The sequence below is a fragment of the Bos grunniens genome, chromosome 7 (genome assembly GCF_055505025.1).
Source record: "Bos grunniens cultivar Pamir isolate PY7600 chromosome 7, Bosgru_T2T1.0, whole genome shotgun sequence".
NCBI classification, from domain to species: domain Eukaryota; kingdom Metazoa; phylum Chordata; class Mammalia; order Artiodactyla; family Bovidae; genus Bos; species Bos grunniens.
The window spans coordinates 12,955,749-12,972,003 of NC_141171.1; the positions used below are offsets into that span (position 1 = coordinate 12,955,749).

Genomic DNA, 16,255 nt, shown 5'->3' on the forward strand with positions numbered 1-16,255 from the left:
TATTTATTTTAATTGGGGGCTAATTACTTTACAATATTGTAGTGGTTTTGCCATACATTGACATGGATCCACCATGAGTGTACGTGTGTTGCCCATCCTGAACCCCCCTCCCATCTCCCTCCCCATCTCATCCCTCTGGGTCATCCCAGTGCACCAGCCCTGAGCACCCTGTCTCATGCGTTGAACCTGGACTGGCAATCCGTTTCACATATGGTAATATACATGTTTTGGTGCCATTCTCCCAAATCATCCCACCCTTGCCCTCTCCCACAGAGTCCAAAAGACTGTTCTATACATCTGTCTCTTTTGCTATCTTGCATATAGGGTTATCATTACCATCTTTCTAAATTCCATATATATGCATTAGTATACTGTATTGATGTTTTTCTTTCTGGCTTACTTCACTCTATAATAGGCTCCAGTTTCATCCACCTCATTAGAGCTGATTCAAATGCATTCTTTTTAATGGCTGAGTAATAGTCCATTATGTATATGTACCACAGCTTTCTTATCCATTCATCTGCTGATGGACATCTAGGTTGCTTCCATGTCCTGGCTATTATAAACAGTGCTGCGATGAACATTGGGGTACACATGTCTCTTTCAATTCTGGTTTCCTCAGTGTGTATGCCCAGCAGTGGGATTGCTGGGTCGTATGGCAGTTCTATTTCCAGTTTTTTAAGGAATCTCCATACTGTTCTCCATAGTGGCTGTACTAGTATGCATTCCCACCAACAGTGTAAGAGGGTTCCCTTTTCTCCACACCCTCTCCAGCATTTATTGCTTGTAGACTTTTGGATAGCAGCCATTCTGACTGGTGTGAAATGGTACTTCATTGTGGTTTTGATTTGCATTTCTCTGATAATGAGTGATGTTGAGCATCTTTTCATGTGTTTGTTAGCCATCTGTATGTCTTCTTTGGAGAAATGTCTGTTTAGTTCTTTGGCCCATTTTTTGATTGGGTCGTTTATTCTTCTGGAATTGAGCTGCAGGAGTTGCTTGTATATTTTTGAGATCAATTCTTTGTCGGTTGCTTTGTTTGCTGTTATTTTCTCCCATTCTGAAGGCTGTCTTTTCACCTTGCTTATAGTTTCCTTTGGTGTGCAAAAGCTTTTATGTTTAATTAGGTCCCATTTGTTTATTTTTGCTTTTATTTCCAGTACTCTGGGAGGCGGGTCACAGAGGATCCTGCTGTGATTTATGTCGGAGAGTGTTTTGCCTATGTTCTCCTCTAGGAGTTTTATAGTTTCTGGTCTTACGTTTAGATCTTTAATCCATTTTGAGTTTATTTTTGTGTATGGTGTTAGAAAGTGCTCTAGTTTTATTCTTTTACAAGTGGTTGACCAGTTTTCCCAGCACCACTTGTTAAAGAGATTGTCTTTTCTCTATTGTATATTCTTGCCTCCTTTGTCAAAGATAAGGTGTCCATAGGTGCATGGACTTATCTCTGGGCTTTCTATTTTGTTCCATTAATCTATATTTCTGTGTTTGTGCCAGTACCATACTGTCTTGATGACTGTGGCTTTTTAGTAGAGCCTGAAGTCAGGCAGGTTGATTCCTCCAGTTCCATTCTTCTTTCTCAAGATTGCTTTGGCTATTTGAGGTTTTTTGTATTTCCATACAAATTGTGAAATTATTTGTTCTAGTTCTGTGAAAAATACCATTGGTAGCTTGATAGGGGTTGCATTGAATCTATAGATTGCTTTGGGTAGTATATTCATTTTCACTATATTGATTCTTCCAATCCATGAACATGGTATATTTCTCCATCTATTTGTGTCCTCTTTGATTTCTTTCATCAGTATTTTATAGTTTTCTATATATAGGTCTTTTGTTTCTTTAGGTAGATATATTCCTAAGTATTTTATTCTTTTCATTTCAATGGTGTATGGGATTGTTTCCTTAATTTCTCTGTTTTCTCATTGTTAGTGTATAGGAATGCAAGGGATTTATGTGTGTTAATTTTCTATCCTGCAACTTTACTATATTCATTGATTAGCTCTAATAATTTTCTGGTGGAGTCTTTAGGGTTTTCTATGTAGAGGATCATATCATCTGCAAACAGGGAGAGTTTTACTTCTTTTCCAATCTGGATTCCTTTGATTTCTTTTTCTGCTCTGATTGCTGTTGCCAAAACTTCCAAAACTATGTTGAATAGTAGTGGTGAGAGTGGGCACTCTTGTCTTGTTCCTGACTTTAGGAGAAATGCTTTCAATTTTTCACCATTGAGGATAATGTTTGCTGTGGGTTTGTGATACATAGCTTTTATTATGTTGAGATATGTTCTTTCTATTCCTGCTTTCTGGAGGGTTTTTTTTTTTTTTAAATCATAAATGAATGTTAAATTTTGTCAAAGGCTTTCTCTGCATCAATTGAGATAATCATATTGTTTTTATCTTTTAATTTGTTAATGTGGTGTATTACATTGATTGATTTGTGGATATTGAAGAATCTTTGCATCCCTGGGATACAGCCCACTTGGTCACGATGTATGATCTTTTTAATATGTTGTTGGATTCTGTTTGCTAGAATTTTGTTAAGGATTTTTGCATCTATGTTCATCAGTGATATTGGCCTGTAGTTTTCTTTTTTGTGTGGCATCTTTGTCTGGTTTTGGTATTAGGGTGAGTGTGGCCTCATAGAATGAGTTTGGAAGTTTACCTTCCTCTGCAATTTTCTGGAAGAGTTTGAGCAGGATAGGTGTTAGCTCTTCTCTAAATTTTTGGTAGAATTCAGTTGTGAAGCCGTTTGGACCTGGGCTTTGTTTGCTGGAAGATTTCTGATTACAGTTTCAATTTCTGTGCTTGTGATGGGTCTGTTAAGATTTTCTATTTCTTCCTGGTCCAGTTTTGGAAAGTTGTACTTTTCTAAGAATTTGTCCATTTCTTCCACGTTGTCCATTTTATTTGCATATAGTTGCTGATAGTAGTCTCTCATGATCCTTTGTATTTCTGTGTTGTCTGTTGTGATTTCTCCATTTTCATTTCTAATTTTGTTGATTTGATTCTTCTCCCTTTGTTTCTTGATGAGTCTGGCTAATAGTTTGTCGATTTTATTTATCTTCTCAAAGAACCAGCTTTTGGCTTTGTTGATGTTTGCTATGGTCTCTTTTGTTTCTTTTGCATTTATTTCTGCCCTGATTTTTAAGATTTCTTTCCTTCTACTAACCCTGGGGTTCTTCATTTCTTCCTTTTCTAGTTGCTTTAGGTATAGAGTTAGGTTATTTATTTGACTTTTTTCTTGTTTCTTGAGGTGTGCGTGTATTGCTATGTACCTTCCCCTTAGCACTGCTTTTACAGTGTCCCATAGGTTTTGGGTTGTTGTGTTTTCATTTTCATTCATTTCTATGCATATTTTGATTTCTTTTTTCGTTTCTTCTGTGATTTATTGGTTATTCAGCAGCGTGTTGTTCAGCCTCCATATGTTGGAAATTTTAATAGTTTTTCTCCTGTAATTAAGATCTAATCTTACTGCATTGTGGTCAGAAAAGATGCTTGGAATGATTTCAATGTTTTTGAGATGTGATTCTTTTCAAAACGACTGAAATTTGGGCTGGGTGGTTTTCATGGGCCACTGAACTGTTGTTTATAATGTGGCAGCTTTCTTTTTCTCCTTTCTGTAAGGTTTTGGAGAGTTGGCCGCCAGTAGTGACAAACACATTAGAAAGCAGAGTAGGCTAATCAAGCTCATATCTTTTAAACAATCATGCCTATTTTTCATCTAATCCTTCTGTAAAAGAAACAGTGTTAAAGAAAAAAAAAAAAAAAAGTGCAGCACTGGGTCTTTCTGATGGTCCAGAAAACCCTCTGGAGCCATGCTAGAGTGTTGTTTGCAGTGTCTTTTCAAATCTTTTGAAATCATCAAAAATAGTCTCTTGACCTTTGTTTGCATTGACAGATTTTGCCTACCTGTTTTCTTTCCTTTTTAAAAAAATACTTAAATATTTACTTGACTGCATCAGGTTGTAGTTGCAAAATGTGGGATTTTCCCTTGTGGTGCACAGACTCTCTAGTTGTGGCGTGAGGGCTCAGTAGTTGCAGTGAGTTTAGTTGCTCCGAGGCATGTGAGATCTTAGTTCCTCAGCCAGGGATCAAACTCACGTCCCCTGCACTGCAAGGCAGATTCTTAACCACTGGACCACCAGGGAAGTCCCTAGCTAGCTTTTTCTAATTGAGGGCCCAAATAAACCAGTTTAGGTAAGTCAAAAGTGCTTCACCTGGGCCATCTCAGGGAGAAGTTATCGTTAGTCAGACATGCCATTTATTTAAATACTTGGAAGTGTCAGATCCTTAAGTGTTACATATAAACACAGCTAAGGTTCCAATAGGTGATTATCTGTCAAGGAGCTGTTGGGCCTTTGAGGCATGACTTCCCATTCTTGATTTGGCTGCCTAATTTAGATATGATCTAACCAACTGAAAAAAAATATTTATTTCTATCTATCTATTTTGAGCACGCCAAGTCTTAGTTGAGGCACATGGGAACTTTGGTGGTAGTTTAGCTGCTAAGTCGTGTCTGACTCTTGCAACCCCATGGACTGTAGCCCACCAGGCTCCTCTGTTCATGGGATTTCCCAGGCAAGAATACTGGAGTGGGTGGCCATTTCCTTCTTGAGTTGCATGCAGACTCTTAGTTGTAGTGTGTGGGACCTAGTTCCCAGACCAGGCATGGAACCCAGACTCCCTGCATTGGGAGAGCAGAGGGTTAGCCACTGGATCACCAGGGCAGCGCCTGAACAACTCTGAGGACAGTATGATGAATCAAATGCATTCAGCTTCTTAGTCCCATTCCCCAAGGAGTTACCCTTGACTCAGCTCAACTCTTACATGTCTCGATTTCTCCCTCCAACAGTCTAAAACCACCACAGTGCTTAGAGCACTAGGCGATCAGCCTGTGTAGCATGTCTCTGGGTCAGTCCTCCAGACACTTGCACTAGGTTTTCAGATGCCTGAGGACACCTTGTGGCCAGAAAGAGCAAGTTTCTTTTCTTCACGGTTGGGTAATTCAGTTTTTCATTTCACTGGCAGTTTCTTGAAACCGTTTTTCAAGTGAAGCCAAACTAATGAGAACTAGCCACCTATGTCTCCTGCCCTGACCACACCACCACCTTGGTCCTTGCTTAGGAAAATACAGCAGGGCCCCTTAAGGCCCCAAGTCTAAAGTAAAAATAGCTCAAATGAAAATTGATGTCTTTGAAATGGGTGCCTCAGCTGTCAAAAGCTTAAAGTCACATGCTTATGTTACAGTAAACAATGTACCTTGTAGTGGGGCACTCACGCTGTACATGTCTTAGAGACAGGAGGCACGCACGCCACAACATCCCATGCAGGGCCACGTGGGAATGATACAGGGGCAGTCAGGAGGCAACAGACTCGGGGCTGGGGTGGGGGCAGCCTTTACTGGGACGCGAGTCACGGCAGAGCGAGCCGTTTAGGATTGGCTAGCTTGAATAATTTTGGTGGGCTTTGGACTACGGGGTGGTCCCTAGCTGTGTGGCCCTGGCCCTGGGATGATTAAGATGGGAAATATTGCTGGGGAGGGAGGGAGAGGGTGAGTACAGGCCAGATGGAGGAGGTCTGGCTTTGAATTTGTTAGTTTGCACATCAAAGGCATGCTTCTAGCTGGGCTCTTTGCTATCTCTTAAAATGTCCAGAATGGCATTGAAACATGTAAAATATCATGTATGAAACGAGATGCCAGTCCAGGTTCAATGCACAATACTGGATGCTTGGGGCTAGTGCACTGGGACGACCCAGAGGGATGGTATGGGGAGGGAGGAGGGAGGAGGGTTCAGGATGGGGAGCACATGTATACCTGTGGTGGATTCATTTTGATATTTGGCAAAACTAATACAATTATGTAAAGTTTAAAAATAAAAAAAAAAAAATGTCCAGCCCTGGAAGGGATGGTTTCTTCCCAGCCAGAAAGGTTTTATAAGATACCAAAATATCATAATACACAGAAAATTTAAAAATACTTACAATTAGCCCTTTGATGTTTTGACATATTAAAGAAAGTTTGAGGTGTTGATAGAAAGGTGGAGATTAGAGAGTATGACATAAGTTGCCCTAAACAGCATAGAGTATTTTACAATGTGTAAAGGAGAGATACAAACAGAAGTGTTGCAGGATGGGGGGCCCCTTCCAGGGCCTAAGAGTCGCCTCTTATCTAACACTTGGAAATGAATCATCCAAGGAGACACATGTGCTGACAAAGTAAGAGACTTCACTGGGAAGGGACGCCTGGGCAGAGAGCAGTAGGGTAAGGGGAACCTAGGAGAACTGCTCTGCCACATGGCTCACAGTCTCGGGTTTTATGGTGATGGGATTAGTTTCCGGGTTGTCTCCAGCCAATCATTCTGACTCAGAGTCTTTCCAGGTGGTGTATGTATTGCTCAGCCAAGATGGATGCCAGCAAGGAGGATTCTGGGAGGTGGTGACACGTGGCATCTCATTTTGACCTCTCCTGAACTCTTGCGGCTGGTGGTGGCTTGTTAGTTCCATGTTCCTTGCCAGGACCTCCTGTCATAAAATAACTCATGAAAATGGTTACTGTGGCACCTGGCCAGGGTGGGTGGCATCAGTCAGTGTGTTTCCCCTAATAGAAGTACGAGGAGTCACTGTAGGCCGGCCCTTAACTGAGGTCCCCATCGTATGGTGGGTGATGGTGCATGTGTGCCTAGTCGTGTCCGACCCTTTGCAACCCTATGAACCACAGCTTGCCAGTCTCCTCTGTCCATGGGATTCTCCAAGGCAAGCATACTGGAGTGGGTTGCCATTTCCTTCTCCAGGGGATCTTTCTGACCCAGGGATTGAACCTGTATCTCGTGTGTCTCCTTGCATTGGCAGGTGGATTCCTTACCGCTGAACTGCCTGGGAAGCCTCCCTCCCCCATTGTACAGCATTAGCTAAAATTTATCTGAAATGTGGAGGTCTCTAACATTATCTTGGTGGAGTTGTGAAGTGTTAGGCATATGGGCAGGTCAGGTTATGCTGTTGGAGGTGTTGATGCAAGTAATCAATAAACAGTCTATAATAAGGATAGAAAAGAGTTTTATTCAAGGCAAACTGAGGACTGTAGCCTGCGAAACAACTCTCTGGAGCAGTCCCTTCAGAGCTACTAAGAGGTAGTGGAGGACCAGTACATTTTTTTTTTTTGGCTGGGAAATACATGTAGATAAGCATATGTTTTGGTAAAAGATTATTGCTAATCACAAAGTACAGACATCTCAAGTTAATGCTTTTAGTGATTTTTCATCTATGGGGAGATGCAGGAATCTGGGATCCTTGAAATTCTTTCTTAAATATGCATCTTAACTATCTAGGAGCCCCTTATCCAAAGCATAGAATGGTTCACCCTGTTTTCCCCATCCCCAGTACCCTTCAGTGGGTGACTGCAGCGGGTTGTGACTTAATCCTCTGTATGACTGGAAGATGAGGGACATGCTTCTATAATAGCTAAAGCAGATGTACAATGTATGTTTGACAGGCTCTAAGACAGAGTGTTTTTAAAATTAGTTTTGGCTGTGCTGGGTCTTCGTTGCTGCACGTGCGCTCTCTCTAGCTGTGGCAAGCAGGGGCTGCTCTGTGGCAGTGGCTTTGCTTGCTGCAGAGCACGGGCTCTAGTCAGCTCAGTAGTTGAGGTGTATGCACTGAGTTGTCCTGTGGCATGTGGGATCTTCCTGGATCAGGGATTGAACCTGTGTCCCCTGCATTGGCATAAAGATTCTTAACCACTGGACCACCAGGGAAGTCCAAGACAGAGTATTTTAGTTAGCATAAAGTTCAACTTAAATCATGTATGCCCTAATGACTTCACTATACCTCATTATGTGAAACTTTCTTCCGTCAGGGGGTGTGAAATGATGAGTACATGTAACTTATATTAGAGTGAGTGATACTGGCATATAATTAAAGGTAAGGGGTGATTATCAGGGTCATGGTTGAAAGCTGGAGAGCAGTAGGAGAAAGCCCTGTGGAGTGAGTGGTTCTCTTACCAGGGGCTCCAGGGGTTAACTGGTTAAGAGGCAGGTACCTCCTGGGGAAGCAGCAGTTTCCATTAATTTTCAGAATGGTGCAGATAGTAGTAATCTTTTCCAGACCACCCCACCCATGCCTTTTTAGAAGGGCCCAGTGTTGTATATTTTAAGAAATTTATTGAACACAACAAAAATGTTGGAACACTGAAGGCAGTAGGAGTATGTTGGTGAGTTCTTGCCTTTTGGCTTCAGAAATCTGGTGGCACAGATGAGTAATATGCCTATACAAGTGTCTGCCATGACCAGAGCATAATGAATAGCTCCTGCAAGAGGTTTGAGGGGGTCCTATAAAGTCTATTTGCCATCAGCTCTAGGAACCCCCCACCCCTAGTTTGGGAAGTAAGCCCATCAATTTTATTGCCAGTGGAGTTTTCAAATGTGGAATAAGGTGCATTCCAACACAGAGGGGGAGGGGGGGGATGTCCCAGCATTCTATCTAGGCCCTTAGGGCAGAGGCCTCTCAATGTTTTTTCTGTTTTATGAATGTCCTGTTCAGTTCAGTTCAGTCACTTAGTCGTGTCTCTTTGCGACCCCATGGACTGCAGCACGCCAGGCCTCCTTCCCTGTCCATTACCAACTCCCGGAGTTTACTCAAACCCAAGTCCATTGAGTCAGTGATGCCATCCAACCATCTCATCCCCTTCTCCTCCCACTTTCAATCTTTCCCAGCACCAGGGTCTTTTCAGATGAATCAGTTCTTTGCATCAGGTGGCCAAAGTATTGGAGTTTCAGCTTCAGCATCAGTCCTTCCAATGAATATTCAAGACTGATTTCCTTTAGGATGGCCTGGTTGGATCTCCTTGCAGTCCAAGGGACTCTCAAGAGTCTTCTCCAACACCACAGTTCAAAAGCATCAATTCTTCGGCACTCAGCTTTCTTCGCAGTCCAACTCTCACATCCACACATGACCACTGGAAAAACTATAGCTTTGACTACATGGACCTTGTTGGCAAAGTAATGTCTCTGCTTTTTAATATGCTGTCTAGGTTGGACATAACTTTTCTTCCAAGGAGCAAGTATCTTTTAATTTCATGGCTGCAGTCACCATCTGCAGTGATTTTGGAGCCCAAAAAATAAAGTCTGTCACTGTTTCTGTTGTTTCCACATCTGTTTGCCATGAAGTGGTGGGACCGGATGCCATGATCTTAGTTTTCTGAATGTTGAGCTTTAAGGCAACTTTTTCACTCTCCTCTTTCACTTTCATCAATAGACTCTTTAGTTCTTCTTTGCTGTTTGCCGTAAGGGTGGTGTCATCTGCATATCTGAGATTATTGATATTTCTCCAGGCAATCTTGATTCCAGCTTGTGCTTCATCCAGCCCAGTGTTTCTCATGATGTATGCCTATAAGTTAAATAAGCAGGGTGACAATATACAGCCTTGGCATACTCCTTTCCCAATTTGGAACCAGTCTGTTGTTCCACGTTGTTCTAACTGTTGCTTCCTGACTTGCATACAGATTTCTCAGGAGGCAGGTCAGGTGGTCTGGTATTCCCATCTCTTTCAGAATTTTCCACAGTTTGTGGTGATCCACACAAAGGCTTTGGCATAGTCAATAAAGCAGAAATAGATGTTTTTCTGGAACTCTTTTTGTGTTTTTGATAGTGCAACGGATGTTGGCAATTTGATCTCTAGTTCCTCTGCCTTTTCTAAAACCAGCTTGAACATCTGGAAGTTCATGGTTCATGTACTGTTGAAGCCTGGCTTGAAGGATTTTGAGCATTACTTTACTAGCATGTGAGATGAGTGCAATTGTGTGGTGATTTGAGCATTCTTTGGCATTGCCTTTCTTTGGGATTGGAATGAAAACTGATCTTTTCCAGTCCTGTGGCCACTGCTGAGTTTTCCAGATTTGCTGGCATATTTGGGCCAAGGTCATATATAGCATCAGGTCTGAGATGTAGGTATAGGTCTCAGAAACTCAAGTCAGTTTATTGTGTACTGAAATAAGCCTCTGAAGCTTTGAGGTTTTATTATGTGCATGGATGTTTGTGACCTGAACTTATGTGTGGGTAATTGTGAGGCAAGATGTTATGACTTCTTTATTCCTAAAGGGGTGACCTTGGATAAGTTGTTCTTGGTGGTGGGACCAGACAGCTAGACCATTGGCAGTGGCCTAATGATATGCAATAAAGGGTGCAGATATGCTTGACTTAAAAGACAGATCCTGAGAGCCCTCTCTCTTCTCTCCAATCGTGTGTAGGCAGAGGGCAGGTGCAGCCTTAGAGGGTACTTCCTAATTAAGGTGGGGTTGCAAGAAAGGCCTGTTGGGGGCTAAGTCCTTTCTCTCCAGGTCTTCAATTCTTCATTCTGTTAAGTATGATTACTGTCACATGCAGTAAAGACTCATGGTTACTACTGTATGCAATAAAAACATTTTAACTATGGCAAAAATGGAGATGAACCACGTCTCTATCTTTATGGGAAACCATTGCTGTTAATCCCAGGAATGCAGGACTGTCAATATTGCCCCCACTTTTTACATCTGCAACCAAGCAGTTCTTCAGAGTGTTTAAGACACAAGATGGTGGGGAAAAAAAATGATCTGTGATGACATCCTCACTTTTGAGGCCCCAGCCCTCCACAGACACACATTCCCAGTGTCCTTATTATCCTATAGCATTGTTTACTTAAAAAAAATTTTTTTTGGTTGTGCTGGGGTTGCTGCACACAGGCTTTCTCTAGTTGCACCGAGTGGTGACTACTATTCATCGTGGTGCCACAGGCTCTAGACATGCTGGTTTCAGGTTAGTTACTCTGAGACGTGTGGGATCTTCCCAGACCAGGGACTGAACCCACATCCTCTTCATTGGCAGGCAGGTTCTTATCCATTATACCACCATGTAAGTCTGAGTTGTTTACTTTCTTCACAGCCCTAATTTTCATTTATAAACCCAGACTGTGCTGTTTATTAACCATCTCTTTCCCCCCAGAAATGAGTACCAGGATGTTTCATGCCCATATGTCTGGAGTGCACAGCACCCTATCTCTGCTAAATTGTGTATGTTTTGAGCCTATAGTGCCTAGTAGAAGAGTGATGGTGAAAAATGAGCACCAAGAGCATGGTTTCTGAGCAGGAAAGCCTTGCTTGGACTAGTAACTGTCGTTATCCCCTGTTGGGTTTGTGTTTTTGACAACTTATCGAAACTCATAAAGCCTCAGTTGATTTGAAATTTTGAAAAGGAGATAATATCTAACACAAGTCCAAATCCTGTAAGATGACTTTTTGGACAATCTTTTACCGATACAACCTATTATCATTTATGGTTTGTGGCCATCCTTATTGTGATTTGTTCCGCCCTTCTGTTTGAATACAGGTGTGAACCTGGTAGTTTTTTTTTTTTAATTAAATTTTATTTTCTTATTGGAGTATAGTTGCTTTACAGTGTTGTGTTAGCTGCTGCAGTACAGTGAAATGAATCAGCTATAGGTATACATATATCCCCTCCAACCTGGCAGTTTTTGGCAAGAAGGCACTAACAAAAAAAGACTGAAAATTTTAATTAAGAATAAATGAGAAATCCATTTTGACAAAAATTATACTATGGAAAAATAAAATCTGCCTAAAGAAAAATATACATGGTAATACTGAGTCAAAATGTTTAATGATTAACCTGAAAAAAACACCAAGTTGATATAAAAATCCACAATTACAATAGGATGTTTCAATATATCCTAATTTGTTACTATAGAAGTTTTTTGAAAGAATTAATGAAACACTTCTTAAAAATCTACAGAAGCATTAGACCTAAAAAAACGAACATCGTTTTCAGTCACATACAATTAAACATAACTGAAAATGTACTGAGGAATTATGTTCAACTAACTGAGTAATTGGAAATAGCCACAATTTATCTGGTAAGAGGAAGGTGCCGATTCTCACATGGAAGGACTGGGTCACAGATACACTGAACAGCGCAGCAGAGGAACACACAGCAGATCATGTGGTTCCTTTGATGGCACCATCATAGCTATCGCTGTGGAATCAGGAGCACTTGGTCACTAGCACGATCAACAGAACCAAGTGTTTACTACACAAATTAGACCTTATACAAATACAATATAGAGGAGGGGAGTCAGTGCGTCACCAAACTTTTTCAGCCTCAACAGTCTTAAATTTGTTGTCCAGTGGACACATGAGCACTTAAAGGAGAATCCAAACTGTGCTGGGTCTTTGTTGTGGAACAGGTCTGAGGAAGTGGAAGTCATTTGGTGGGGGTAACCAGGATACTTTGGACTGGCTGAGCCAGAATCAGGAAAACGGGCTGGAACCAGGTATATGTGAAACTACTATGTGGCTCAAAAACTAAGGCCTTTTTACTTTGCCTTCCAGATGTCATGCAAGGGAGGCTAGTGAATTCTAACATAGAACCCTAAAAAGAACAGGTTCTAGAAAATGTAGGTCACTGCGTATTACTCATGTTGACAGAACACACTCCAAGAGACCATCTCCAATCTACATTTTATGGTCCTGTCACAGGTCTCTCTTCTTTTCATAAATATAAAGACTTACTGGTCTGTGAGTGTTATTACAAAAATAAATAAAAGTTTAAATGTTAATAGCATGACATTTCTAGCTACTTTTTAATCTCACAGACTTGAAGCCCTGTGACAGGAGGAACCACATCAGTTATGTTCACTGTTTGTTCACAGCACAGGCACATAGTAGGTGCTGAATATGAATGGAGGAATGGTAATGCTACTAGTTGACTTCAGAGATATCTTATAGTTATTCTAACTGTATTATGGCTGAAAGAGACCCTAAATGGTGATATCAGAATACTGTAGGAGGATTTTTAATGTGCTCTTGGGGGAAAAAATGTCACTACAGTGCAAAGGTGTAGTTATAAATTTAAATCTAAAATAACCAAACTCACAAACAATGTAAAGGTGCTTCATTTAAGTATGAAGGTGATGTCAACATGGGTCTCTTTTCTTAATGTAAAGCCTATTACCCAAATCACAGTCAGATGGAATGACAGAGTTGAGAGAAAAGGTGTAACTAAGTCAAATAAGATTATACTCTGTGATAAACTTTGCATACTTACAACTTTATGGCAACTACTTATTAGCAAGGAAAATGGAAAAATGCTCTTTTGACAAAAGTTTTTCTAATAAAAGATGAATATTTACAGTGGGTAAGAAATATCCAGTACCTGCCACAGGAAGCCAATAGGAAAAATCCCAACAACTACCAGTGTCATTATTCCATGACCCCTTTACTTACAGAACAATTTAAAAATTATTTATTTTGGCACACTATATAATGTTGGCACATTACATTATATTCCAGTTCACCCATAGTGCCAATTTCAAAATGGAAAGACAAAAATTCTATGAGCTAGTTTAAGGAAAAATACTACCCACTAAACTTGCTAAGTACTATTGCTTGAAGAGTTCTTACAGAATTGTTTCAACTCAGTCTTCATTTGCAAAGTTAACAAGTAGAATCCATAACTAACGGCTGAGTTTCAGAATAAGCCACTAATAAAGAGGATATATTTTTAACTTTTAAAACATTTATTTCATGTGACTTTTCTGGAGTACTATTATATGTTAATTAATCCGCATCAGGCTTTCCCATGTTATTTACACTTTATAGCATTTCTCTCCAGTAGTTTTAACATGACTTTGAATGTGTTTGTTAAGCTAGAAAACTGCTGTATTTATCAGTTATAATTCATCTAGTGTGCATTCTCATGACATGTTTATGTAAGGATGTGGGCCAATTGAAGGCTTTCCCACAGTGCTTACATTCAAGAAGTTTCTCTCCAGTGTGAATTCTCTCATGACTTCTGTATGAACTGGGTCGACTAAAGGCTTTCCCACAGTCTTTACATTTATATGGTTTCTCACCAGTGTGCACTCTCAAGTGACCTCGAAAGGTTGTCCGGTAAATGAATGCCTTCCCACATTCCTTACATTCATAGGGTTTCTCTCCAGTGTGAGTTCTTTCATGTACTTGAACATAACTGGAACAACTGAAGGCTTTACCACATATTTTACAATCATAGGGTTTCTCTCCTGTGTGAGTTCTTTCATGTATTCGAAATGAACTAGGACAATTAAATGCTTTCCCACATTCTGTACATTTATAAGGTCCATCTCCAGTGTGCGTCATCATGTGTCTTCGAAAGCTTGTGAGAGAAACGAATGCTTTCCCACATTTCTCACATTTATAGGGTTTCTCCCCAGTGTGAGTTCTTTCATGTATTTGCAAACCTAGAGGAGAACTGAAAGTTTTTCCACACTGCTTACATTCATAGGGTTTCTCTGCAGTGTGAGTCCGCTCATGTCTTCGAAAGGAAGTGGGACAACTGAGGGCTTTACCACACTGCTTACATATATATGGTTTCTCACCAGTGTGAGTTCTCACGTGGACTTGAAAAGTGGTGAGCCAATGGAAGGCTTTTCCACATTCCTTACATTGATAAGGTTTCTCTCCAGTGTGAGTTCTTTCATGTGTTCGAAATGAACTGGAACAACTGAAGGCTCTACCACATTGTTTACATTCATAGGGTTTTTCTCCAGTGTGAGATCTTTCGTGTATTCTGTATGAACTGGGACAGTTGAATGCTTTCCCACAGTCCTTACATTTATAAGGTCCAACTCCAGTATGTGTTATCATGTGTCTTTGAAAACTTCCAAGAGAAATAAAAGCTTTTCCACATTCCTTACAATCATAAGGTTTCTCTCCAGTATGAGTTCTCTCGTGTTTTCGAAGAGAACTGGGACAACTGAAGGCTTTACTACACTTTTTACATTCATAGGGTTTTTCTCCAGTATGAGTCCTTTCATGGCTTCGAAAGGAACTGGGACAACTGAGGGCTTTACCACATTGCTTACATTCATAAGGTTTCTCTCCTGTGTGAGTTCTTTCATGTGTTTGAAAGGTTTGATGGTATCGAAAGGCTTTTCCACACTGTTTACACTGATAGGGTTTCTCTCCAGTGTGAGTTCGTTCATGTTTTCGAACAGATTGACGATATCTAAAGGATTTCCCACATTCCTTACATTTATAGGATTTTTCTATACCATGATTACTTTCATGTTTTTGGAAAGGCTGGAGATAACTGAAGGCTTTCCCACACACTCTACATTTATAAGGCTTCCTTCCATATTCCTGATGATACTTGGATGGTTTGGGTGCAGTGTGAGATCTCAGGTGCCTATTAAGGGATGAACGACTCATGAAGACTTTTCCACACACACTGCATTCCCATGGTTTAGTAGAATTTTTCGTGTTCAGATTAAGATTTGGAATAAGGCCACTGTTTTCTCCACCTTGACTACCTTCTTTACTTTCACAGAGTCTCTGTAATATATGACTTCTGTTAAAAAAGAAATTAGAAACACACTGTTAATGATTTTTTAATGATTTTATAATAAATAGTATTACATTTTTACTATTTACAAGGAAAGTGTAGGGTTTTATGCACTATATAGTTTTTAAAAGTGAATATATTGAATGCTCTGTAAGAAAGCTCAACCATTGCTATTATCATAGTGATATTTATATATGCAGTCTCTGAATATGTTTCAAAGTAAACTATTTGGGAAACAACATCCATGACATAAGAAAACATTTTTGGTTAAAATTTTCTGACAAATAAATTTGAAACTGTGCCCTTTTGTTTCCACTTGTTTTTAAATTTTCATGACATGAGATTCTCATGTGGGACACAGCTTCACATTTTAAGTACAACTCACCTCAGATTTCTTTCCTGGTTCTTGTACTGATCTTCAGTGTTATGGTCCTCCCATTTATCCCCTAAAATGCAGACCCCAAAAGATCAGTAAATTAATTATTACTTCACACGTCTATGATGACCTCAAAGTATGATTTATTTACCAAAGAATTCCCTTTCCCCATTCCAAATCTGAGAACAACATTGATGGGCAGGAAGCACTTGTTCTCTAAGTGAAGGAATGTCATCATCCTTACTTATTAAGGCCAGGTTACTCAAAGTTTCCCGCATCACATCTCTGTAGAGTTTCTTCTGCGAAGGCCCCAGCAGAGCCCACTCCTCCAGGGTGAAGTTCACAGCCACATCCTCAAAGGCCACTGGGTCCTAAAACATCACAAATATGTGTACAGGAAGATGGGTGAGATGGACAGTACTGGGAACTGTAGTCCATCCGTAAGTTTACATGTGCTGCTGTTATGAAACTTACTTATTCTGTGACCTGATAATCAAAATTCTTTTTTTTTTAAATCT

The 16,255-nt window shown here is 40.4% G+C and overlaps 1 protein-coding gene across 14 annotated transcripts in view; it reads right to left on the bottom strand.

Annotated features, from left to right (window-relative positions):
* Positions 1 to 11,520: 11,520 nt before the first annotated feature.
* LOC147368464 (uncharacterized) overlaps positions 11,521 to 16,255 on the bottom strand; it is a 71,586-nt gene continuing 66,851 nt past the window's right edge. For 6 of the 14 annotated variants that reach the window (XM_086409066.1, XM_086409065.1, XM_086409063.1 and 3 more), the window contains 3 exons: positions 15,982 to 16,108; positions 15,747 to 15,807; positions 11,521 to 15,367 (listed from right to left, as the gene is read on the bottom strand). In XM_086409066.1, the coding sequence (XP_086265192.1) occupies positions 13,717 to 15,367; positions 15,747 to 15,807; positions 15,982 to 16,108 (1,839 nt within the window). In that variant the 3' untranslated portion in view covers positions 11,521 to 13,716. Of the gene's footprint in view, positions 15,368 to 15,746; positions 15,808 to 15,888; positions 16,111 to 16,255 lie in introns of all 14 variants that reach the window. The other 8 variants (XM_086409070.1, XM_086409062.1, XM_086409068.1 and 5 more) reach the window with 3 other exon arrangements.